General features: G+C 56.7%; 1 protein-coding gene across 1 annotated transcript; it reads left to right on the top strand.

The window, feature by feature from the left end:
• Positions 1-6200: 6200 nt before the first annotated feature.
• On the top strand, positions 6201-25851 carry LOC311522601 (RING finger protein 112-like; the record flags this gene model as incomplete). Its single annotated transcript, XM_084632073.1, has 14 exons — positions 6201-6449; positions 11813-12028; positions 12413-12550; positions 12817-12921; positions 13137-13187; positions 14284-14340; positions 14537-14623; positions 15595-15724; positions 15879-16009; positions 16216-16269; positions 23442-23516; positions 24390-24662; positions 24948-25220; positions 25567-25851. 14 exons carry the CDS (start codon positions 6201-6203, stop codon positions 25849-25851), a joined length of 2124 nt encoding a protein of 707 aa, XP_084488199.1.
• Positions 25852-26325: the final 474 nt, after the last annotated feature.

The following is a 26325-nucleotide window of genomic DNA, read 5'->3' as shown; positions in this document are numbered from 1 at the left end:
GGCTTGGGTGAGGTTCAGTGCAGCAGTCTGTAAAGTGCAATGAACTTTACAGTTAAAACAAATTTATGAGTCTGGTTTCTTTTTCTGGGGGCTGGATGTGCTGCTCGGACATTGCTGGGGGGCACCCCCAGTCTACGGAGGCGGTGAAGCTGTGTGACTTAACCTGGAGGAAAAGTGAGACCCCCAAGGGGGTCTGGTACGCTGACAGGTTCTTCCTAGAGATGGTTCCAAAACTGGGGCCAGAGCACAGATACTGGGGCTCCGTGACACGGCTGTCCTGGCAGGACCTCCCCCTGCACCCCAGCTGTGGCCTTTAGTGCCCTCTTGACCAGCCACATCCCCCTCAGAGGTGCAGAGCCATGGAGAATGAACTGCAGGGGACGATTCCACCCCCCGGAGGGTGGGACAGACAGGAACAGGCATGGGCCGTGTGCGCTGAGCAGGGGCTGGGTTTGCAACGTAGCCCAGTCAATCCCCAGTCAGGTGACGCAATGTCCGGCACCTGCAACGTGATGTGTAAAGGGGTACAGAGGAAGAGGTTTGCTGTGTGTGACGAAGTGGGAATGTTCTTAATGTTTTCTCTGAATACTGTGTGGGTGCCTCAGTTTCCCCCGGGCATTTCTTAAGTCTCTAGGTGGTGGGATAAGGGGGTGTGATTGTTGCAGAGCCCTGGAGGGCAGATGTGAGGCCGTCTGCACAGAGAATGGCCGATACCCTGTCTCCTGGCGACTGATGGCCTGGCCCTTCCCCCCTGCAAGGTGCCAACTGAAGGCGTTGGAGAGCAAAGAGATCAGGTGGCCTCCTGGCCCGGGACAGAGAGAAAGGCCGGAGGAGGAGATGGAGAGGGTTGTCAGTCTGGAGATGGCTGGGGAGACAGGGGGAGGCCCAGAACCTGGGTCCAGGCTCCCCGCCCCCCAAGATGGACCTGACGGAGGGGTCCTGTTCTCTGCACCTACAAGCTCTGTTTGGGACTGTGTTCCTGTCGTCTAATAAACCTTCTGTGCTCCTGGCTGGCTGAGAGTCCCGGGGAATCGCAGGAAGTGGGGGTGCAGGGCCCTGACTCCCCCACACTCGCTGACACTGGGTGACCTGGGATGTCTCTGCATCTAAAGAAAAGCTCATGCTCTGTTCCTGACATGGAAATGGAGATAAATGGAAGGGGGCTGTTGTTCCCTCACGGAAGCTCAGGAGAAAGGGGCAGGGCTGAAGAGAACTCAGGATCCCGAGACTGACAGTCCCCAGGGCCAATGGGGTGATGCAAATGCTCCCGGTGAGCCTGATGGACAGGGCAGCAGGCCAATGAGGGAGTCAGGAGCCCAGGGACCCCTCCTCCGAGTGAGCTGGGGCTGCCTGGGGCAGAGAAGGGCAGAGTTAAGGGGACAGCAGCAGCCGAAGCTGGGCTGAGGGCAGTGCTGGGGAGCTGGAGCTGGGGCAGGGCAGACCAGCCGTGCTGACAAGGAGCCAGGGCTGAGCTACAGCGGGAGCCGTGGGCCCAGAGCTGGGATCGGGGGGCAGAGCCATGCGACACCACACCAGAGCCAAGCAGCTGAGGAGAGCGAGGGGGGAAGGGAGCAGAAGGCCCGACTCGGGGGTGGGGGGCGTGACCCAGATCGGGGGCTGATGCTGGGGAGAAGGGTCCTGCCACCTGCAGCCTGCGGGGGTGTAGCCGGGGCCAGAGCCGTGTCTGACCCCGGTGTCACCGCAGTGCAGGAAGAGCGGGGAGGCCTGGGATGGGTGAGGAACAGACGCTGACCTTTCCTTACGCCCCAGAGACAGATGTGTGTGGTGTCCCCATGCCCACAGGGCGGGGCCCCTTGCTCCTTTAACCTGTCTCACTTTACCTGCTTTTCCTTATTGTTTCTTGCTGTTTTAATAAATTGTATTTGGTCTGAACTTACTGCAGGGACAGTGGGCCAGGGAAGTGGCTTTTGTGGAGCGAGCACCCTGGAGTGGGGACACCCTGGCCCTTGCCCTAAGTGACCGTGACAAGATTGGGGGTCGAGCCCCCCAGGACCTCTGGGCCCAGCTCTGTGGGGTTACGAGAACTCTGGCGCGTGGGAGAGGGGAAGGGGAGCCCTCGAGGGCAGGCAGGCCTCCGGTTGAAGGGATATAGGGTGAGGACTAGGATCCTTTCCCTGTCCGATTCCACCGGGGCCCTGCAGAAGCCAGGAAAGTTCTCCCCAATCGTGGGACCATTCCCCCGCTTACACAAGCGCCCCCTTGGCAAAGGGCTCTAGGGAAAGCCCTCAGTCATGCCCACGGTATCCAGTGACCGAACCCAGACGCAGAAAATGAAACTGAGTGGGGAGTGGCCAGCCCGTCACTCTGCAGAGAGACTTGCAGAGAGCCAGGGAGGCAGAGGGGAAAAGTCAGAGACAAACGGCGAATTAACCACAAGATTTGCACTCGAGTCCGTTCTCAGGGTGAGATACAGGAACAGAGCTGGCTGAGGGGGAGCCCAGGGCTGGGCTAGCAGGGGGCCGTGGGTCGGGAGTGAGGGGCACCGGCAGAGGTTGGGGGGAGCCCAGGGCTGGGCTGGCAGGGGGCTGTGGGTCAGGAGTGAGGGGCACCGGCAGAGGTTGGGGGGAGCCCGGGGCTGGGCTAGCGGGGGGCTGTGGGTCGGGAGTGACGGGCACCGGCAGAGGTTGGGGGGAGCCCAGGGCTGGGCTGGCAGGGGGCTGTGGGTCAGGAGTGAGGGGCACCGGCAGAGGTTGGGGGGAGCCCGGGGCTGGGCTAGCGGGGGGCTGTGGGTCGGGAGTGACGGGCACCGGCAGAGGTTGGGGGGAGCCCAGGGCTGGGCTGGCAGGGGGCTGTGGGTCAGGAGTGAGGGGCACCGGCAGAGGTTGGGGGGAGCCCGGGGCTGGGCTAGCAGGGGGCTGTGGGTCGGGAGTGACGGGCACCGGCAGAGGTTGGGGGGAGCCCAGGGCTGGGCTAGCAGGGGGCTGTGGGTCGGGAGTGACGGGCACCGGCAGAGGTTGGGGGGAGCCCAGGGCTGGGCTAGCGGGGGGCTGTGGGTCGGGAGTGAGGGGCACCGGCAGAGGTTGGGGGGAGCCCAGGGCTGGGCTAGCGGGGGGCTGTGGGTCGGGAGTGAGGGGCACCGGCAGAGGTTGGGGGGAGCCCAGGGCTGGGCTAGCAGGGGGCTGTGGGTCAGGAGTGAGGGGCACCGGCAGAGGTTGGGGGGAGCCCAGGGCTGCGCTACCAGGGGGCTGTGGGTCAGGAGTGGGGGGCACCGGCAGAGGTTGGGGGGAGCCCAGGGCTGGGCTAGCGGGGGGCTGTGGGTCAGGAGTGAGGGGCACCGGCAGAGGTTGGGGGGAGCCCGGGGCTGAGCTAGCGGGGGGCTGTGGGTCAGGAGTGAGGGGCACCGGCAGAGGTTGGGGGGAGCCCGGGGCTGGGCTAGCAGGGGGCTGTGGGTCGGGAGTGACGGGCACCGGCAGAGGTTGGGGGGAGCCCAGGGCTGGGCTGGCAGGGGGCTGTGGGTCAGGAGTGAGGGGCACCGGCAGAGGTTGGGGGGAGCCCAGGGCTGGGCTAGCGGGGGGCTGTGGGTCGGGAGTGAGGGGCACCGGCAGAGGTTGGGGGGAGCCCAGGGCTGGGCTAGCAGGGGGCTGTGGGTCAGGAGTGAGGGGCACCGGCAGAGGTTGGGGGGAGCCCAGGGCTGCGCTACCAGGGGGCTGTGGGTCAGGAGTGGGGGGCACCGGCAGAGGTTGGGGGGAGCCCAGGGCTGGGCTAGCGGGGGGCTGTGGGTCAGGAGTGAGGGGCACCGGCAGAGGTTGGGGGGAGCCCGGGGCTGGGCTAGCGGGGGGCTGTGGGTCAGGAGTGAGGGGCACCGGCAGAGGTTGGGGGGAGCCCGGGGCTGGGCTAGCAGGGGGCTGTGGGTCGGGAGTGACGGGCACCGGCAGAGGTTGGGGGGAGCCCAGGGCTGGGCTAGCAGGGGGCTGTGGGTCGGGAGTGACGGGCACCGGCAGAGGTTGGGGGGAGCCCAGGGCTGGGCTAGCGGGGGGCTGTGGGTCGGGAGTGAGGGGCACCGGCAGAGGTTGGGGGGAGCCCAGGGCTGGGCTAGCGGGGGGCTGTGGGTCGGGAGTGAGGGGCACCGGCAGAGGTTGGGGGGAGCCCAGGGCTGGGCTAGCAGGGGGCTGTGGGTCAGGAGTGAGGGGCACCGGCAGAGGTTGGGGGGAGCCCAGGGCTGGGCTACCAGGGGGCTGTGGGTCAGGAGTGGGGGGCACCGGCAGAGGTTGGGGGGAGCCCAGGGCTGGGCTAGCGGGGGGCCGTGGGTCGGGAGTGAGGGGCACCGGCAGAGGTTGGGGGGAGCCCAGGGCTGGGCTGGCAGGGGGCTGTGGGTCAGGAGTGAGGGGCACCGGCAGAGGTTGGGGGGAGCCCGGGGCTGGGCTAGCGGGGGGCTGTGGGTCGGGAGTGACGGGCACCGGCAGAGGTTGGGGGGAGCCCAGGGCTGGGCTGGCAGGGGGCTGTGGGTCAGGAGTGAGGGGCACCGGCAGAGGTTGGGGGGAGCCCGGGGCTGGGCTAGCGGGGGGCTGTGGGTCGGGAGTGACGGGCACCGGCAGAGGTTGGGGGGAGCCCAGGGCTGGGCTGGCAGGGGGCTGTGGGTCAGGAGTGAGGGGCACCGGCAGAGGTTGGGGGGAGCCCGGGGCTGGGCTAGCAGGGGGCTGTGGGTCAGGAGTGAGGGGCACCGGCAGAGGTTGGGGGGAGCCCAGGGCTGGGCTAGCGGGGGGCTGTGGGTCGGGAGTGACGGGCACCGGCAGAGGTTGGGGGGAGCCCAGGGCTGGGCTAGCAGGGGGCTGTGGGTCAGGAGTGAGGGGCACCGGCAGAGGTTGGGGGGAGCCCAGGGCTGGGCTACCAGGGGGCTGTGGGTCAGGAGTGGGGGGCACCGGCAGAGGTTGGGGGGAGCCCAGGGCTGGGCTAGCGGGGGGCCGTGGGTCGGGAGTGAGGGGCACCAGCAGAGGTTGGGGGGAGCCCGGGGCTGGGCTAGCAGGGGGCTGTGGGTCAGGAGTGACGGGCACCGGCAGAGGTTGGGGGGAGCCCAGGGCTGGGCTAGCAGGGGGCTGTGGGTCGGGAGTGAGGGGCACCGGCAGAGGTTGGGGGGAGCCCGGGGCTGGGCTAGCAGGGGGCTGTGGGTCAGGAGTGACGGGCACCGGCAGAGGTTGCGGGGAGCCCAGGGCTGGGCTAGCAGGGGGCTGTGGGTCGGGAGTGAGGGGCACCGGCAGAGGTTGGGGGGAGCCCAGGGCTGGGCTAGCAGGGGGCTGTGGGTCGGGAGTGACGGGCACCGGCAGAGGTTGGGGGGAGCCCAGGGCTGGCTAGCAGGGGGCTGTGGGTCGGGAGTGAGGGGCACCGGCAGAGGTTGAGGGGAGCCCAGGGCTGGGCTAGCAGGGGGGTGTGGGTCGGGAGTGAGGGGCACCGGCAGAGGTTGGGGGGAGCCCAGGGCTGGGCTAGCAGGGGGCTGTGGGTCGGGAGTGACGGGCACCGGCAGAGGTTGGGGGGAGCCCAGGGCTGGGCTAGCAGGGGGCTGTGGGTCGGGAGTGACGGGCACCGGCAGAGGTTGGGGGGAGCCCGGGGCTGAGCTAGCAGGGGGCTGTGGGTCGGGAGTGACGGGCACCGGCAGAGGTTGGGGGGAGCCCAGGGCTGGGCTAGCAGGGGGCTGTGGGTCAGGAGTGAGGGGCACCGGCAGAGGTTGGGGGGAGCCCGGGGCTGAGCTAGCAGGGGGCTGTGGGTCGGGAGTGAGGGGCACCGGCAGAGGTTGGGGGGAGCCCGGGGCTGAGCTAGCAGGGGGCTGTGGGTCGGGAGTGAGGGGCACCGGCAGAGGTTGGGGGGAGCCCGGGGCTGAGCTAGCAGGGGGCTGTGGGTCGGGAGTGAGGGGCACCGGCAGAGAAGGGGGCAGGGCTGGGATAGTAGGGGGTTATGGGTTGGGAGTGAGGGGCATTTGCAGAGCTGGGAGGGGGACAGGGCTGCACTCCCGGGCTCCAGGTAACCCAAAACCCCATGAGCAGAGAGGCACTTGCCAGCCCTGCCCCAAAATGGGAGTGGCCAGCGCACAACCGTGATTGGAAACTTACCCAGCCAAGTGGTGAAAACTAACAGTAGAGCCCAGGAGTCCTGGCTCCCAGCCCCTCTGCGGTAGCATCTTAGCCCCGGTGTTCCCATGTGCTAGCTCTTGACCCAGTGGATCTCCCCAGGCCTGCGGGATCAGGGGGATGGAACAACTCCGGGAGGACGTCACCTGCTCCATCTGCTTGGACGTCTTGAAAGACCCCCTCTCCATCGAGTGCGGCCACAACTTCTGCCGGGGCTGCCTCTCGACTCACTGGAGCCAGATCTCAGCCCAAGAGCACCGCTGCCCGGACTGCCGGGCTCCCTGCTCCGGGGATAGGATGATCCCAGACACACACGTCAAAAACCTAGCGGAGAAAATCGCGAAGCCTCTGCAGGAAGAGACTGAGTTGGTGAGACCAGACAGGCCGGATAAGGGGAAAAGGAGCTTTCTCTTGTAGGGGATGCTGGGCCCAATCCATCCGCAGGGCAGGGACTGGCTGACTCATGGGGGCAGGGGATGGGACACCAGGCCTTTCCCCTTTAGAGGGCACCAGCCCTGATCTGGGCCCAGGGTGTGGACTGGCTGTCTCAGAAGGGTGAGGAATGGGACACACAGACTCATAGACTGGTAGGCCAGAAGGGACCATCATGATCACCTAGTCTGAACTCCTGTACATTGCAGGCCACAGAACCTCATCTACCCGCTCCTATAATAGACCCCGAACCTCTGGCTGAATTACTGATGTCCTCAAATCATGATCGAAAGAATCCAAGTTACAGAGACTCCACCATTTACTCTAGTTCAAACCTGCAAGTAACCCATGCCCCGTGCTGCAGGGGAAGGCAACCCCCGCACCCCAGGTCTCTGCCAATCCGACCTGTGGGCAAATTCCTTCCCAACCCCAAATATGACGATCAGCTAGACCCTGAGCATGTGGGTGAGACCCACCAGCCCGACACCTGGGAAAGAATTGCTTATAGTAACTCAGAGCCCTCCCCATCTAGTGTCCCATCACTGGCCCTTGGGGATATTTGGTACGAGCCTTCACACATGAGCCATATGCCTTTGTAGACAACCTCATCATACCATCCCCTCCATAAACTTGTCACGCTCAGTCTTGAATCCAGTTAGGTTTTTTGTTCCCCTTGGGAGGCTGTTCCAGAACTTCACTCCTCCGATGGTTGGAAACTGTTGTCTAATTTCAAGGCTAAACTTGTTGCTGGCCAATTTATAGCCATTTGTTCTTGTGTCAAGGTTGGTGCTTAACTTAAATCACTCCCCTCCCTCCCTGGTATTTATCCCTCTGTTGTGTTTCTAGAGTGCAGTCATAGCTCCCCTCAGCTTTCTTTTGGTTCAGCTAAACAAGCCGAGCTCTTTGAGTCTCCTCTTCTAAGGCAGGTTTTCCAGTCGTTGAATGATCCTAGTAGCCCTTCTCTCTACCTGTTCCAGTTTGAATTCATCTTTCTTAAACGTGGGAGACCAGAACTGCACACTCTGCTCCAGATGGGGGCTCACCAGTGCCTTGTATCATGGCAATAACACTTCCTGTCTCTGATGGAAATACAGTACCTCACCTGGTACATCCTAGGGTTGCATCAGCCTTTTTCACGGCCACATCCCATTGGCGGCTCATAGTCATCCAGTCATCAGCCAATAAACCCAGGTCTTTCTCCTCCTCTGTCGCTTCCAACTGAGATGTCCCCACCTTGTAGCACAAATTCTTGTTGTTAGTCCCAAAATGCATGACCTTGCACTTTTCACTATTCAATTTCATCCCATTTTTATTATTCCAGTTTCAAGGTTGTCCAGATCGTCTGTACGATATTCCGGTCCTCCTCCGTACTGGCAATACCTCCCAGCTGTGGGTCATCCCAAAATTTGATCAGCACACTCCCACTCTTTGTGCCTAGGTCATTAATGAAAATGTTAATAAGATTGCTCCCAAGACCGATCCCCGAGGAACTCCACTAGTAACCTCCCACCAGCCTGACAGTTCACCGTTCAGTTTGACCCATTGTCGTCTCCCTTTTAACCTCTCCTTACCCACCTTTCGATTCTCATCTTAATTCCCATCTTCTCCAATTTAATTTTCCATGTGGCACTGTATCAAATGCCTTACTGAAATCCAGGCAGATTAGATCAACTGCGTTTCCTTTGTCTAGAAAATCAGTTATCTTCTCAAGGCAAGAGATCAGGTTGGTTTGGCATGATCTACCTTTTGGAAAGCCAGAATGTATTTTATGCCAATTACCATTTATCTCTATGTCCTTAACTCCTGTCTCTTTCAAACCTTCGTCCAAGACCGTGCATACAATTGAGGTCAAACTCATGGACCTGTGGTTTCCTGGATCACTTCTTTTCTCCCTTCTTAAATATATGTACTATATTAGCCATTCTCCCATCATGGGATACAAGCCCTGACTTTTACAGATTAATTACAAATCCTTGCTATTGGGCTTGCAATTTTGTGTGCCAGTTTCTTTAATATTCTTTGGTGGAGATGGTCCTGACCCCCCAGTTTGGTCCCATTAAGCTGTTTGAATTTGGCTTCCATTTCAGCCAATTCAGTGACAATTTCTACTCCCGTATTCTTGTTCTCATTAGCCATCTTGCCACAAGCATCTCTATAAGCTTATTAAAATCGGAGGCAAGATATTTGTTTAGCTGTTGGGCCATACCCATGTAACCCTTCTTCCAGGTGGAGCCAGCAGCAACCAGGGCCCGGTTCAATATCTAGGGGTTTCTTTTCAACAATACAACACAGAACTGGCACGAGCCCCCACCCAGTGACCTGAGAAATTTACACACCACCCTTGGGAGCCTCTCAGAGGCAAAACTTCCCCACTTGCAAGCACAGAGTCTGAGTGTAGAAAAGAAACTTTGAATAAAAGGAGGGAAGTACCTCGGCATTAATTTGGGAAAACACCACAAACAGGGTTCATAAACATACACCATGAGCAAAAGACCCACCCCCAAGTAGGTTGGGCAGTGCCCTTTTCCTGCAGGGTCTTAAGCCAGCAACCCAAAATTCCCTTTAACGTGCCCGTCCCTTCTCTGTACCCCATTCACAGTTGCTGTCCTTGGCCAGTGCAGCCCCAGAGTTCACAGGTGCATCTGCAGGGTTCACCTCCCACCCTAGGTGAAAACGGGACGGGGGAGAGAAGGAGGCACATTACTCGCTCCGCGGCTCGGGCACTCGCTTGTCACCCCTATGGCCAATTGCCGTGCCTCCCTGTGGGGCTCTGCTCTCTGGCCCTCTCTTCCAGCCGCCCTGCTGGCCGCTTGCCACCCCTCTCCGCCAGCCGCCCTGCTGGCCACACCAAGCTGACTTCTGGGCCCCCCACTTCACACAGCTCTCAGTGATTTCAGCTGTTCGTGGGGGAGCCTGACGGCTGGGGCACACTGGGCAGGGTCTTGCATCAGAGACACTGTCCCAAAGCAGATCTAATACATTGACCTAGGTATCAGCGATTTCAGCTCTGCAGCCTGTAACAAGACTCTCAACTGAGTCTCACTTAGCTCTGTTATTACACAGTGGAGAGAGGAAGGGACAAGTTGTGTTTGGGACCCTTAGGCAAGGCCCACAACACACATACATGTGTGTGTGAGTGTGAGTGTGAGTGTGTGTGTGTTCCATCGGGGTCGGCCAGGTACAGTTCTGCTGCCCTTCATGCCCCAATGACAAGGAGACTGGGGATCCAACACCAGCCAAAGGTGACCATTTGGGCAAGCAATCCCATCATGCTGAGCACCTAGGCAGGGTGGGTGTGCCCATCCAAAGGAGATCAGCTCCTGAAGTCCTTTTCCACAGCTCACCACCAGATGTCAGGGGAGACCTCATTCAACCTCTGCTTACACCTATATCTGTAATCTCCACCCCACCCTCAGTGCTTAGTGGTCCCACTTCTTCTTTCCTTGTTTTCTTTTTATTTATAAGGCTAATTAACCTTTTAGTGTTTGTTTCAATTCCCTTTCCACGGTCTAACTCTGCTAGGCCTTTGGCAGTTCTCAGTTTTCTCTCCACTTTCTGACCTCCAGAAGGCAGCTTTCCTTGCTGATCCATCCCATCTTCCATTCCTCGTAGGCTTTCTGCTTTCTCTTAATTTCTCTTTGAGATCCTGGTTCATCCAGTTTGGTCGGCAACCCTTTTTCTGGATGCAGACTCCAGAGAGTTTCTGCAATTTTGACTTAAAGTAATTCCAAGCCTCTTCCACATCCAGATCCTTGAGGTTTGCAGGCCATCCACTTCCCCAATTCCCTTAATGTTTTACAGTTTGGCCTTTTGAAATCCAGGACCCCCGGCTGCCAACCTGATTTCCTTTATCCTTCCATTTAATTTAACCTGAATAGCTCATGGTCACTCGAACCACGGCTATCCTTTACAGCCAGTTCTTCAGTGCGGTCCTCGCTACTTACCAATACCAAATCTAAACTGATCTCACTTCTTGTTGCTTCAGTGACTACTTGGTGAAGAAATCTGTCAGCCGTCACATACAAAAATATCCAAGCCCTACCATTATTGGTAGCTCTTCTCCTCCAATCTCTGTCTGGAAAACGAAAGTCTCCCATAATCACACAATTCCCAGTGGTATTTATTTCATTCAAACTATTCATGGGGTTTCTATCCATCCCCAAACCGGATTCTAGGGGTCTTTAGCAGACCCGAAGCACTGTCCCAGGGGAGCCTCTGGTAGCTTCTTCCCCACAGTGATTTTGACACAAATTGATTCTGTTTTATCCATTCCATCCCTTCTCGTTTCTTTCCACTCCACCTCGTCATGAGCAGACAATGCTACTCCACCACCTCTGCCTTTCTTCTTTCTTTCCTGTAATCCAGCCATGGCTGCTACTGCCCCATGGTTCTGCTCACCCGATAATATCTGTTTTCCCGTCCCGCACCCATAGTTCTACTTCCTCCATTTTGTCACCCAGGCTCCTGGCATTGCTGAGCAGACATCTTGCTGATTCTGCTTGGCTTTGCTCAGATTTCTCACGCGGGTAGGTACAGTCATTTTACTGCCAGTATCGGCCACCTGACTGTTAGTGTAGGTGCTCTTGGCACTATTGATCTTCTTCTCGTGCGTTCTCCTTCTCTCTGTCGTTCCTTTCTCCATTGCTGCGCCCTCTCCTACTTGATTTGCCTCCCGCTCAGTGTGAGAATCAGGCCTGGAGGTTCCATGAGCATCTCCCAGGGTTCCTAGTTTAAAGCCCTTTTCCTCAGCTGTCCCAACCTCCACCCCAGAAGTCTATCTCCCTCCCCACGCAGGTGGCATTCGTCCCATAACCAGTCATCTGTCTGTGAACACCTCCCAGTGGTTGAACATCCCCAAGCCCTCGTTAGTCCCAGTGCCTGAGCCATCTGTTGATTATCGGCATCTTGTCTAGGCTTCGCTCTCCTCCTCCAGGGACAGGTAGCATCCCACTGAAGATCACTTTAGCCTCCATTTCTTTATATGTCTTCCCTAGCCTGGCACAGTCTCCCTTGATGTGTTCCAGCAAGAATCTAGGGGTATTTCCCCTCCAGAGAGTTCTGGCTCTGATGCAGCCCCAGGGCAGGGTGACTGGCTGGTTTGGGGAGGTGGGAATGGGGACCGGGGCTCTGATCTCGGGCACTGGCTGGGTTGGGGCTTGGGAAGGGTCACGGGGCTTTGGTGCAGGGGACTGGCTAGCTCAAGGGGGTGGGAATGGAGCATGGGGCTCTTATCAGGGGGCCATGGGACAGTCTCTCTTGGAGGGTGGGGTCCCAGGTCTGACCCTGCTCTCTCCCTGCAGCAGGGGCCGGGGGCTCAGCCGGAGCCGGGGCACCCGGTGCAGCTGGTGCGTCTGGACGAGGAAGAGAACCTGATCCTGGATGAGGAGGCCCTGAGCCGCTGCCTGGAGCAGGGTGGGGTGGGGGATGCCCCCGTCTGCCTGGTGTCCATCATCGGGGAGCAGCGCCGGGGCAAATCCTTTCTTCTGAACTACCTGCTGCGCCGCCTCCGGAGCCCGGTGAGTGTGAACGGGGCAGGAGTGAGCTGTGGGTGTGAGCGGCCCTATCCTGCCCCCTGCTGGCAGGCTCAGAGCTGCACACGTGGTTGTGAGCAGCCCGCCCCCCACCATGTCCAGTTAGCTCGGGCCATGGCTGGACCCTAACGCGTCTGTCGGCCTGTCTGGAACACAGCGTGTCTCTCTCTCGTCTAGACAGCCGTGGGTCTGTTTGTCTATCAGATTACGATCACACCCCTCACCACGTATTCCTCCCTGCCCCACACTAGCACAATTAACCCCTGCCCCCCTCCCAGGGTTTGCAGCCCAGGGTAGGAGGGGGGGTATCAGTCACTCTCCTCCCCCACGCTGCACTGACCTCTCCCCCACCATGTTCCCTCCCAGCAGGACGCGAGGGACGGGTCATGGATGGGCCGGGAGGATGAGCCCCTGGAGGGGTTCGAGTGGCGTGCGGACGAGGAGCGAGTCACCAACGGGGTGTGGGCGTGGAGTCAGCCCTTCTGGGTCCCGGCCAAGTCGGGGAAAGTAAGTGGGGGCATTGGGGGTGCACAGGGAAGGGGGAGGAGGCCATGAGGGGGCTGGGAGAAGGAAACCAGGTGGAGAGAGAACAGGGGGGAATGGAGAAGAGACAGAAGTAAAGAGCTAACCCTGGGGGACTTCTGGGGAAGTTGAGAAGGAGATGCCAGGGGCCATGGGGCCTGAGCAGGGGACAGGCTCTGGGGGCGGAGGGGCCGTGGGTGGCTGGACAACGCCGGGAGCTGACCTGGGACGCTCACTCTTGGCCCCCCCAGGTGGCCGTGCTGCTGGTGGACACCGAGGGCTCCATGGACATTGAGAGCAACAAGGAGACCAGCATCAAACTCTCCGCCTTTTCCATGCTGCTCAGCTCCTACCAGGTTGGGGGGCTCCCCGGGGGGTGCTGTGCTGCAGGGAGCAAGGTGGAGGCTCAGTGGGGGGTGCTCTCCCCTGGGGGTCAGGGCCGGCCCCAATGCCCCAGTGAGGCGCTAGGGGGCGCTGTGCTGCAGGGAGCGGGTGACGTGGCTGGGAAGGGGCCTGGGGCGGCCGTCCCTGCTCGTTGCTGTAGCTCTGTCTGTCTCGTGATTATCTGCAGATACTGAACACTGGCTGTCGGGTGAAGGACCCGGATCTCGAATACCTGGAGGTGAGGCCGGGCAGTGCAGAACGTGGCCGGGCCAGGTTCTCCCCTTATGCCCACAGCGTTATTATCCCTCCCCATAGCTCCTGTGGGGAAACTGAGGCCCAGAGAGAGAAACCGACTCTCCCACGGTGACGTGGGCCTCTGGAGTCAGCACTGTCACCACACGGCCCAGCCTGGCTCTCTGCTCCCAGGTATCCGGCGTGGGCCACTGGGCCAAAGTTAGGACCCCTCCCTCCCCTCCAGCCCAGCTCTGCCATTGGTGGGAAGCTGCTGGGGCCAGGTCCTGGGGCGGTCGCTCTGTCCCCCTGCACTGCTTTTCTTTTCTCTCCAGCCTCTTACCCAGCCCCAGCCCCGCTGGGTCGAGCCTCTGTCAGTCGCACCCTTAGCGACATCACTGCCACCTGTGGTATATGGCGTGTCCTGCCCCTGTACTGAGCCCTGGGGGGATTCTCTGTTCAGGGGAGGGGTTGGCTTGGGAGGGTTTTATCTGTCCTCGCTGCCCCGGGTTCTGTCATTGGCAAAAAACTGGTTCACGCAGAGATATGGAGGCCTAGTCAGAGCTCAGGGAAATGCTACGTGCTGACATTGTTCAAGGCGTGAGCAGAGCCGTGGTTTGACCCCTGGGGCTGTGCAAAGGAAGTTGGAAGCGTCCATCAGCCCTAGGCAATGGGGTGTTTGTGGAGTGGAACCCCTTTGTAAAAGGACCCCAAATTTCGACCACTGACTCCCCCCCGCATTCCTCCCTCACCTCCATGGAGAACCTTGAGAGAAGGAGAAAGCCCTGAAACCGGATAGAGGAGGGGTTGTGCATTGACAGTCCTCCCCGCCCGTGCCAGACCCTCATGTCCCACAGCCTCCCTCTCACTCCCATGGCCGGGTGCAGCTTCTTTCTCTCTGACCCACTGAAATCGTCTCTGTCCATCTCACATTTTATTTTGCGCTCGCTGGGCCTCGCTCTCTGCCCTGGGCAGAGGAAGAAGCTCAGGTGTGGGGGTGGGGGGTGATCAGGCCCCTTTCTGTCCACAGGGAGGATCATTTCCCCCCAAACTAAACACCTCCCAGGTCCCAGACTCACCCCGCCCCTCTTTTCTCTCTGCAGATGTTTGTGCAGGTGGCCGAAGTGGTGGGAGAGGCCTATGGACTGGAGCCCATTCAGGTGAGACGGCTTTTCCCCCATCACCTGCTCTGCCCCATGTATCCCCACACTGCACCCCTCTTCCACTCCACAGCATGCTCCTGCCCCTTGCACCCCAGCCCCACTCCTGAGGGGTTGAGGTTTCCCCAGCAGACACTGTCCTTCTCCACGTCCCAGTGTCCCCCCACCCTCAACTCCCCTTCTGTCTCCCCTGCAGCACCTGGACCTACTGGTGCGGGACTGGAGCAGCTCCCGGGTCCTTGGAGCCCAGGGTGGGGAGCAGCATCTGAGACAAGTCAGACAGGTGAGTGTGGGGTTTGGGGGGGATGGGGAATGGGACCCAGGGCCTAGTTGTGATCCAGACCCAGTGTTGGGGACTGGCTGGCTCAGGGGTTGGGGAATGGGACACGGGGCCTTTCCCCTCTCAGGGGCTGGTAACCCCATCCTTTGTAATGGTTGTGTGACAAATCCCATTATAAGACCCCTTTAAAGTTGCTTATAACTTTGCCAAACTTTAACTGTTTGGGCTGAAATTTTCCATGCTTGTTCTCTGCCGCCAGCTCAATTCGCGGATGCTCCCTCCAGCTGTTTCTGAGAATGAGGCTAAAAAAAACTAATTGTTTGGCAATATTGAAAGAAAATTCTGATGTTCCGGTTTTTTTTTTAAACATCTCTATCCTCCCCGCCCTCCCCGCTGCAGAGTAAGGACTCTAAATTTGATGGGGGGTGGGGTGGCCAGTGTGTCAGGCATAGGCAGAGTCCGTCTACACAGACCATGCTCCACCCCTCCCAGCTCCACATGCCGCCCAGACTGAGCATGGCCCCGTCCCCACAGAGCGACCCAGCACGCTCCAGCCTCGGGCTGCAGGAGCAAAGCTGGACTTTCCCTGCAAGTGCTGCTCCAGGCCAGGCACCAGAACTGAGAGGGGACCTCCTGTCTCTCCCATGCACTCAGTGAGCCCAGGTGGCGGGAGGAGGAAGCTGCTTGATTGCAGTGTGGAGGGGAGAAAAGCCAGAGCAGGAGGAGGGAAAGGAGCAGGGTGGGACAAGGCATCTGGATAGACTGGGAATGGGGTAGGGGGTGCGAGGAGGCTGAGCCCTGGGACTCACTCCTTTCTCTTCCTGCCGTCCCCTGCCTTGTTCACTGCACCCCTTCCAATTCCTACCGCAAACGAGGCCGGGCTCCTCCAGACCCTCTCTGACTGCCTGGCAGGTCTGGCTAATGTTAACACAGGTTTTTGTGTGTGAATGTAACGATTCCCCCTGTCTCGGCAGAAGCTGGAGGCGAGGTCCCCTTGCAAACACCCCAAGGCCCTGGAAGCACTGAAGAGAAGCAGCAGCTGCTGTTATCTGATGCCCTTTCCTGGCGAGCGGATCACGATGGGGAGCGAGGGAACTCTCAGAGGTAATGGACCCTGGTCATTGGCTCTAAGCCCCCTGCCATGTGCAGAGCAATGTGATTGGGGCGCTGATCATGCCTACATGTGGAAGGTAGAAAGTAGGGGCATCAGACAGGCCCTATATTCCACCACCATTGTCCATCTCTCTCCCCTTTGCAGACATGGGTGAGAATTTCCGGGAGAGCCTGAGGGACTACGTCACCACCCTGGTGAGCTCGGCCAGTCAACATGTCCAGACAGACCGGCATCGGGAGATGCTCACCGGGACACAGCTCGCTGCCAAGATAAAGGTGAGGACTGGCCAGCTGTGCTGGAGGGAGCAGGAAGGGGATGCTCTCCCCTTGCAGTCAGTAATGACCCCAATACCCCCAATTCCCCAGCTGCCCCACCCCAGAGGTGGCTGCATCTCAGCGCCAGGGGAGCCATCTCCATGTTCCCAACCTTTCTAAGCCTTGTGGAGTCTGTGACATGGTGATTTCTTTTGGTTCCTTTTCAGAATTTATCTGATGTGATGAAGAAACATCGCTTCGGCTTCTCCTCTCCCTGTCAGGTATTGTCTCTGCCTCTGACCTGATCGCAGGGTGTCTCCCCTCTGTCGTCCATGCCAGGGCTGGTGAGGTGCTTGGAACTGGGGCCATCCTACTGGAGGTGACTGGGAAAGGGTCTCGGGTTCTCGGACTCCAAGGTAGAAGAATTTGACTAGACTAGAGGGTGGCTGATGCTGATGCTGGTGGCTGATGCTGGAGGGTGTGACTGGTTCGGTCTCAGAGACCCCCTTGGGACTGTCACCTGACGTGCTGGAATTACCTCTGAGCCCATTTTCCACTGCCAGCCTGGGCCTCCAGAACCCTGCCTTCTTGAGCTAGACACACTAGCCTGCTGCAACACAGACCCAGGTCTGGGTCCATGCCCCCAAAGCTGCAGACTTTAACCAAAAACTGCTCAGCAAGTCACCTATCTCCAGCACCCAGACACCCAGCTCCCAAAGGGATCCAAACCCCAAATAAATCTGTTTTATTCTGTATAAAGCTTATACAGGGTAAACTCATGAATTGTCTGCCCTCTATAACACTGATAGAGAGGTATGCACAGCTGTTTGCTCCCCCAGGTATTAATCACTTACTCTGGGTTCATTAATAAAGAAAAGTGATTTTATTAAGTAAAAAAAGTAGGATTTAAGTGGTTTTAAGTGATAACAGACAGAACAAAGTAAGTTACCAAGCAAAATAAAACAAAACACACAAGTCTAAACCTAATACATGAAGAAACTGAATAAAGGTAAATCTCACCCTCAGAGATGTTCCAATAAGCTTCTTTCACAGACTAGACTCCTTCCTAGTCTGACACCAATCCTTTTCCCTGGTACAGTTCTCGTTAGTTCCAGCTCAGGTGGTAACTAGGGATTTCTCATGACTGGCAGCCCCCTTTGTTCTATTCCACCCCCTTTTATATCTTTGGCACAAGACGGGAATCCTTTGTCTCTCTGGGTTCCCACCGTTCCTTCTAATTGGAAAAGCACCAGGTTTAAGATGGATTCCAGTATCATGTGACATGTTCACGTGTCCTGTGAGACTTCAAGCCTCCATTCTTCCCGGCCTGACTTATAGGAACACAGGAAGGCTTTCAAGTAAACAGAGCCATTTACAACCAATTGTCCTAGTTAATGGAAGCCATCAAGATTCCAAACCACCATTAATGGCCTGCCCTTTGCATAGTTACAATAGGACTTCAGAGTAAAACTTCATAATTCTAACTTCAGCTACAAGAATGATACGTTCATACGAATAGGATGACCACACTCAGTAGATTATAAGCTTTGTAATGATACCTTACAAGAGACCTTTTTGCATGAAGCATATTCCAGTTACATCATATTCACTCATAAGCATATTTCCATAAACATATGGGGTGCAATGTCACTAATACTGGGGGGGTTGCCCAGTCTACGGATATATCTCCAGTTCATGAGGCCCGTAACATCAACACGCCTGTCCCCAGGCATGGAGACACACCAGCCCTGTGTGTGTCGGCATGTGAATAACAGCAGTTTATCAGAGCTGGCCCAAAAGTGACAATTTTGGTTTGGTTTTTCATGCAGAAACCATTGAGGTGCCCACAAACCCCCCAAATGTTTCCATTTGGCAACGCTGCCAAGGTGGCTCCTGGGAACTGTTGTTCATGCTCCTCACATGCCCCATTCTCCTCTATGGGTTGGTGTGATGAAGGAATAGTCACCTCTCATGAGTGCCTCCTGCCAGCTGGGGCGATCCTGCATTCTTCCCATTTTCTGTTCCCGGTGCTCCCTGTTGGCAGTTGCCTTAGTCAGGGGTGGCTCAGCCCTCTGGCTAAGTCACACATAGTCTGAGATACACGAAGGAGCCCCTTTCAGGGTAACACAGTCCAACAAACGGCTGGCCCTCTGTGGGGGCTTGAGCCTCATCTCTGGGCCTGTTTACACTCTAGCATCTAGCCCCTTTCTCAGGCTCTAAAACTAAACTTGCCCCCTTTTCAGGGCTTTGGCCACTGCGCCAGTGGCCGGCTGGGGCCATAGGCTTGCTCACTACTCCAGGTCGCAACTCAGGAACCCTGCAAGTAGCAGCCACCTGCTGCTTTCATTACTAGTTGCTACTGCTGCGTTTCCTGGGGTGCTTCCCACTCTGTCCCATCACCTTCTTGGGTTCTCTCTCTGTTCCCTGTATGAGCAGGGTCTCCCCTAGGCCTCCTTGCCTGGAGAGTTTCTCCATCTCTGTCCTGAGTTCTCAGGGTCTTCTCTCAGGCCTCTTCACCTGCAGAGTTTCCCAGACCTATCCCTGCGTGAGCAGGGTTCCTTCCCCAGTCTCTTTCCCTGTGGAGTCTCACAGTCTTTTAGTCTTTCTTTACCCTTCTGGTCCCAGCCAGCGACAACCCGGCTCACCCCTGCAGCTCCTTTTAACTGAGCCTGCCACACCCTGATTGGCTGCTTCCCTGCAGCCTTTCTAGGCAGGCCTGAGGTTCCACACTGATTGCTCCTTTTCCTGGGGTGGAGTGTGCCAGGACTGCAGTCCTAACCTGGGCTTACAAATGCGTGTAGATGCTCCAACCTTAGGTTAACAACCCCAGGGGCTGCTAACTCAATTCCTACTAACTCTGGCCTTACATCGCAGTGGAGACTTACCCATAAGCACGGACTGCAAAGTGCTCTTGGGTTTCAGCCTCAGATCGCCTGGGACAGGTGCTACCCAGGCCCTCTTCTAGAGGAGAATTTGTGGTGAGAGGGGTGCAGTTTATGTCCTTGGGAGGGGGGATAGACCAGCCTAGCCATTCTGGAATGACTACTCCGCAATAGCCACTCCACAATAGTGCCACAGCAGAGACTGTTCTGGAGTCATTGTGTTCCCCGGTCGATTTAGGGCCCCCCCGCCTATACCCTAGCTAGGGTTCAAGGCGTGACCCAGTCAATTTAGGGCACCCTCGCCCTTTCTTTACTGAGGTCTCAGGGTGTAACACACATAAGAACATAAGAACGGCCACACTGGGTCAGACCAAAGGTCCATCTAGCCCAGTGTCCCGTCTGCCGACAGTGGCCAATGCCAGGTGCCCGAGAGGGAATGAACAGAACAGGGAATCATCAAGTGATCCATCCCCTGTTGCCCATTCCCAGCCTCTGGCAAACCTATTGGTACCCACGGGGCTCAGGAAGAAACCGGGTCAATTTAAGTACCCACCCTTTCCCCTCGGGGCTCCGGGCTGTACGGGTCTGCGGTACCTTTTCCCAGCGAAAGTCTTACACAGTTGTGCTCTTTACATTCATTTATTAACAACACACACAGAATACATATACCAAGCAAATCTTATATGCTCACCACTCCCAATATATGGAGAAATTTCATCAATGGTGAGTCAGGATCCTCTCATGGGGGGTTCCCGGTGCCCATACATGTCACGGTCTTGCAGGGGGTAGGATGTTTTGCAGCTTGATGTTGTACTGCTCTCCGGAGTTGATTCCCAAAGAGCATTGTTTTTTCATTTACATCTATCGGTAAAATTAGCTCCCTCTTTCAAATTTACTAAACCTGTCACAATATCCCACACCCCTAAATAACAGAATTTTTAACCAATTACACCCTGGCACCTATGTGTCCTTCTTCCTGCCCAGGTTCTTTACATTTTCTCTTTCATGCCCAAATGGTAACTTAGGTGTGACCTTCTCTGTGCAGAGGGTCAGCATAAAAACATGGCTCACAGCTTATTTTACAAAAACGAGACAAGCCATTTACAACACATACTTTGCTTCTCTACAAAAGAAAAAGGACACTAAACTATCTAAACTACTACATGCCACAAGGGGCCACAACAGTGGTCCCCTTAACCCACCCAGCAATATTGTTAACCTATCCAACTATACTCTCAGCCCAGCAGAAGAATCTGTCCTATCTCGGGGCCTCTCCTTCTGTCCCTCCACCCCCATGAACATGATACAGTTCTGTGGTGACCTAGAATCCTATTTTCGAAGCCTCCGTCTCAAGGGATATTTCCAACACACCTCTGAACAACATACTAACCCACAGAGACCTTCCTACCAACACTACAAAAAGAAGGATTCTAGGTGGACTCCTCCTGAAGGTTGAAACAACAGACTGGACTTCTACATAGAGTGCTTCCGCCGACGTGCACGGGCTGAAATTGTGGAAAAGCAGCATCACTCGCCCCATAACCACAGCCGTGCAGAACACAATGCCATCCACAGCCTCAGAAACAACTCTGACATCATAATCAAAAAGGCTGACAAAGGAGGTGCTGTTGTCATCATGAATAGGTCGGAATATGAACAAGAGGCTGCTCAGCAGCTCTCCAACACCACTTTCTACAAGCCATTACCCTCTGATCCCACTGAGAGTTACCAAAAGAAACTACACCATCTGCTCAAGAAACTCCCTGAAAAAGCACAAGATCAAATCCACACAGACACACCCCTGGAACCCCGACCTGGGGTATTTAATCTGCTACCCAAGATCCATAAACCTGGAAATCCTGGGCGCCCTATCATCTCAGGCATTGGCAAACTGACAGCAGATTGTCTGGCTATGTAGACTCCCTCCTCAGGCCCTACGCTACCAGCTCTCCCAGCTATCTTCGAGACACCACTGACTTCCTGAGGAAACTACAATCCATCGGTGATCTTCCTGAAAACACCATCCTGGCCACTATGGATGTAGAAGCCCTCTACCCCAACATTCCACACAAAGATGGACGACAAGCCGTCAAGAACACTATCCCCGATAATGTCACGGCTAACCTGGTGGCTGAACTTTGTGACTTTGTCCTCACCCATAACTATTTCACATTTGGGGACAATGTATACCTCCAGATCAGCGGCACTGCTATGGGTACCCGCATGGCCCCACAGGATGCCAACATTTTTATGGCTGATTTAGAACAACGCTTCCTCAGCTCTCGTCCCCTAATGCCCCTACTCTACTTGTGCTACATTGATGACATCTTCATCATCTGGACCCATGGAAAAGAAGCCTTTGAGGAATTCCACCATGATTTCAACAATTTCCATCCCACCACCAACCTCAGCCTGGTCCAGTCCACAGAAGAGATCCACTTCCTGGACACTACGGTGCTAATAAGGTGGGGGGAGGGATAGCTCAGTGGTTTGAGCATTGGTCTGCTAAACCCAGGGTTGTGAGTTCAATCCTTGAGGGGGCCATTTAAGGATCGGGGCAAAAATTGGAGATTGGTCCTGCTTTGAGCAGGGGATTGGACTAGATGACCTCCTGAGGTCCCTTCCAACCTGGATATTCTAAGATTCTATGATGGTCATATAAACACCACCCTATACCGGAAACCTACTGACTGCTATACTTACCTACATGCCTCCAGCTTTCACCCAGACCACACCACACAATCCATTGTCTACAGCCAAGCTCTGCGATACAACCGCATTTGCTCCAACCCCTCAGACAGAGACAAACACCTACAAGATCTCTATCAAGCGTTCTTACAACTACAATACCCACCTGCTGAAGTGAAGAAACACATTGACAGAGCCAGAAGAGTACCCAGAAGTTACCTACTAAAGGACAGGCCCAACAAAGAAAATAACAGAACGCTACTAGCCGTCACCTTCAGCCCCCAACTAAAACCCCTCCAACGCGTCATCAAGGATCTACAACCTATCCTGAAGGACGACCCATCACTCTCACAGATCTTGGGAGACAGGCCAGACCTTGCTTACAGGCAGCCCCCCAACCTGAAGCAAATACTCACCAGCAACCACACACAACGCAACAAAAACACTAACCCAGGAACCTATCCTTGCAACAAAGCCATTGCCAACTGTGTCCACATATCTATTCAGGGGACACCATCATAGTGCCTAATCACATTAGCCACACTATCAGAGGCTCGTTCACCTGCACATCTACCAATATGATATATGGCATCATGTGCCAGCAATGCCTCTCTGCCATGTACGTTGGCCAAACTGGATAGTCTCTACGTAAAAGAATAAATGGACACAAATCAGACGTCAAGAATTATAACATTCAAAAACCAGTCGGAGAACACTTCAATCTCTTTGGTCACTCAATTACAAACCTAAAAGTTGCAATTCTTCAACCAAAAAACTTCAGAAACGGACTCCAACGAGAGACTGGTGAATTGGAATTAATTTGCAAACTGGATACAATTAACTTAGGCTTGAATAAAGACTGGGAGTGGATGTGTCATTACACAAAATAAAACTATTTTCCCTTGTTTATTTCCCCCCAACTGTTCTTGTCAACTGCTGGAAATGGCCCACCTTGATTATCACTACAAAAGGTTCCCCCCGCCCCCCGCCGCTCTCCTGCTGGTAATAGCTCACCTTACCTGATCACTCTCATTACAGTCTGTCTAGTAACACCCATTGTTTCATGTTCTCTGTGTATATAAAATCTCCCCACTGTATTTTCCACTGAATGCATCCGATGACGTGAGCAGTCGCTCATGAAAGCTTATGCTCAAATAAATTTGTTAGTCTCTAAGGTGCCACAAGTACTCCTTTTCTTTTAGCTTATTTTATGTTTGTTGAGTCTCCTTCTCTATCCTCCCTAATTTCACAGCACCTGGCTGTTTCTACTTTACAACCTGGGTGGTTATAACTCTCGTTAGGGGCATTCCTGGGGAGGGAATACTTTGTCAGCAGCAGAAAATTCTCTTTTTTTTCACGTTTAGTGGTGAGATCTCTGAGTTTCGCCCAAAGCTGGTTTAATATGGGGGGTTGATCAGGTCTCAGACCAACAATTGCTCCTCCACAACAAGAGTTTACCCAGCCCAGAATAATACCCCTCCCCCCAGCAAAAAAGAGCTGAGATTCACACCCAAACCACCTGCCCCCTGATGATCAATAAAAGCCCCCACACACCACCAGACCCGTGAGAACCGGCGTCACTGATGTGCTCTCGGGCGTCAGCCTCAGGCCGAGCCCGGCTGGGACAGGGGTTTGCAAAGTCTTTGGCTAGAGGAAAGTGCTGCAAGGGCAAAATGCAGGTCGGGGCGGGGAAGGGAGCCGAGGCTGGGCTGCCGTTAGGGAACAAATTGGAGACCAGGGGCACCAGACGCCGAAAGCGGCCGCCATGCCACCTAGTGGCATCTCTCTGTTACGTGAGGCTGCTGCGGTGGAAGCTTCAGCCACTAAATGGAGTCGGGGCCCCATGAACTGCGGCTCACCCCGGTCTTGTCCCCCCGGCACAGATGGCCATCACCTTCCACAACCAGAGAGTCGTGGACAGCGCCCGCACAGACCACGCTGTGTTTCTGAGGGAGAAGGTGAGTTCAGGGGGCGGAAGGGTCTGCGCCCCCAGCCAGAGGAACCCCAGAGGGAAACATCCCGGCCAACCCCGTGGGCTTTGGGCTTTGGGGAGGAGACGGGAGCTCATATCTCCAGCTCCCAGGGTGCTTGTGGAGATTGGTGAATCCAACCCATGTACAGTGGAAGCCCTGATCTCAGTCACAGGAGTGAGGGGAAGTTTCTGTGCTGTAGCTGGGGGGTCCATGGGTGAGACAGGGTCACACACCCGCCCCTTCTAACAGCCTGGGCCCCTCCTCTCCCCCTCCTCTCCTGCTCCACGCAGGACGGCCTGTCCCGGCGCATGGTCGACTGTCTGACGATGGATCCGAGCGCAATGGCAGAGCAGTTCGAGGAGCAGCGCAGGTGGCTGCTGGGGCGGTGCCGGGAGGAGATGAGGGAGCCAGAGAAGGAGACCCTGCTGATGGCCCTAGAGGAGGAGATGACTCAGGAGGCCGAGACTTTCCTGGAGACCTACCGAAGGCGCTATCAGCATCACACCACCAACCAGAGAGCCATGGACAGAGCCCGCAGAGACCACGCTGACTTTCTGAGGGAGAAGGTGAGTGAGAGGGGTTGTGGCCCCATGCAGGGGAACCCCAGCGAACCATCCCAGCCATCCCCATGGCCTATGTTTTTTTGGAAGGAGATGGGACCTCGTATCAGCTTCTGAGGTGGCTGCAGAGACGGGAGACCCCAACCCCAGTACAACAGGCATCCTGATCTCAGGCACGGAGTTCGGGGGAAGTGGCTCTCCTGTAGCCAGAGGGTCCATGGGTGAGATGGGGCCGCACACGCACACCTTGTAACAGCCTTGTGTCCCCCCTCTCCCACTTCTCTCCCGCTCAACGCAGGACGGCCTGTCCCAGCGCATGGCCGACTGTCTGACGGTGGATCCGAGCGCAATGGCGGAGCAGTTCATGGAGCAGCGCAGGTCGCTCCTGGAGCAGTGTCAGAAGGAGATGAAGGAGCCGGAGGAGACCCTGATGACGGCGCTAAAGGCGGAGTTGACTCGGGAGGCCGAGACCTTCCTTGGGACCTACCGAAGACGCTATCAGAGTCACAACATCAACCAGAGAGTCATGGACAGAGCCCGCCAAGACCACGCTGACTTTCTGAGGGAGAAGGTGAGACAGGGTGAAACTGTGCTCCAGCCCGGGGAACCCCAGGGAAACATCCCGGCCAGCCCCGTGGGTTGTGGGTTGTGGGGCAGGAGACAGGAGTTCATATCTCCAGCTCCCAGGGTGGCTGCAGAGATGGGAGACTCCAACCCATGCACGGGGGGGGCTCTGATCTCGGTCAGGGGGGTGGAGAGAAGTTGCTGTGCTGTAGCCAGAGGGTCCATGGGATAGACGGGGTTCAACCCCCACCTTCTAACAGCCTTGGGCCCCCTCCTCTCCGGCTCCACACAGGACGGCCTGTCCCAGTGCATGGTCGAGTGTCTGAACGTGGATCCGAGCGCAATGGCGGAGCAGTTCATGGAGCATCGCAGGTCACTGCTGGACCGGTGCCGGGAGGAGATGAAGGAGCCAGAGGAGACCCTGCTGACGGCCCTAGAGGTGGAGCTGTATAAGGAGGCCCAGACCTTCCTGGAGACGTACAGAAGGCGCTATGAGCATCATGCCTTTAACCACAGAGCCATGGACAGCGCCCGCCAAGACCACGCTGACTTTCTGAGGGAGAAGGTGAGTCTGTGGGGTGGGGGGCTGGGCCGCAGCTAAGGGAACCCCAGAGAAAAATCCAGGCCAGTCCCACGGGCTATTGGCTGTGGGGCAGGAGACAGGAGTTCATACGTCTGGCTCCCAGGATGGCTGCAGAGATGGGAGACTCCAGTGTAGAATGGGGGCTCTGATTTCAGTCAGGGGGTTTTGGCCAGTGCCCGGCACAACCCGGGACCCAATCTCAGTCACAGGGGAGGTGGGAAGTTGCTGTGCAGGGGAGGGGGAAAGTAGAGGGTCCTCCAGTGAGATGGGGTCACACACCCCTCCTTCTAACCGCCTTGGGCCCCCCCTCCACTCCCACATAATGTAGGATGCCCAGTCCCAGCACATGTTCAGCTGTCTGAGGGTGACGCCGAGTGCAATGGCGAAGCAGTTCGTGGAGAAGCGCAGGTCGCTGCTGGGGCGGTGCCGGGAGGAGATGAAGGAGCCGGAGGAGACCCTGCTGACTGCGCTAGAGGAGGAGCTGACTCGAGAGGCCAACATCTTCCTGGAGACCTACAGAAAGCGCTATCTGTATCACTTTACCAATCTGGGCCAGAAGTTGGGGCAGGGGCTGATATTGTTGTTGGCAGCGAAGTCAAGTTTTCGTCACTGAGGCTGCAGAGCTAAGCAGCAGCTGTTAGGGTGGGGCTGGGGGTGGGAGTGGGGTGGACACTACAGCCAGGATGTACATGTGCAGGGAGGTGGGTAGCAACATCGGGCAGCAGGAAACGGCGAGAGCTGCAGCTGCCCACATCGACAGGGCATCACCATCGACACAACAGTTGGACCGTGAGCCCCTGCTCTGTGATTTTCACTAAAACACCTTCCAGGGAGGCCTCCAGCCAGGATGGGAAGCCATCAAGGCACAGAAAATTCACATCTGCCCTCAGAAGTTAGTCCCAGTAGTTATCCTCCCACAGTCTGGATTACAGTGGGAAGGAAAAGAATGGCTTAAGACACACCTGTCAGCTATCACTTCAGAGCTTAGTTGAGCTGGGCGAACTATGGGGATTTTTGTTCTCTGGTATGAGGGAGTAGGGAGCATTAACCTTTTAATGTTGCATGGGAGTTTTACTAGTCTACTTGT

The sequence above is a fragment of the Lepidochelys olivacea genome, assembly GCF_965140295.1.
Source record: "Lepidochelys olivacea isolate rLepOli2 genome assembly, chromosome: 6".
Lineage (NCBI taxonomy): Eukaryota > Metazoa > Chordata > Testudines > Cheloniidae > Lepidochelys > Lepidochelys olivacea.
Note: the sequence above shows the minus strand (reverse complement) of the source record. Positions and strands in the feature narration are given on the sequence as shown.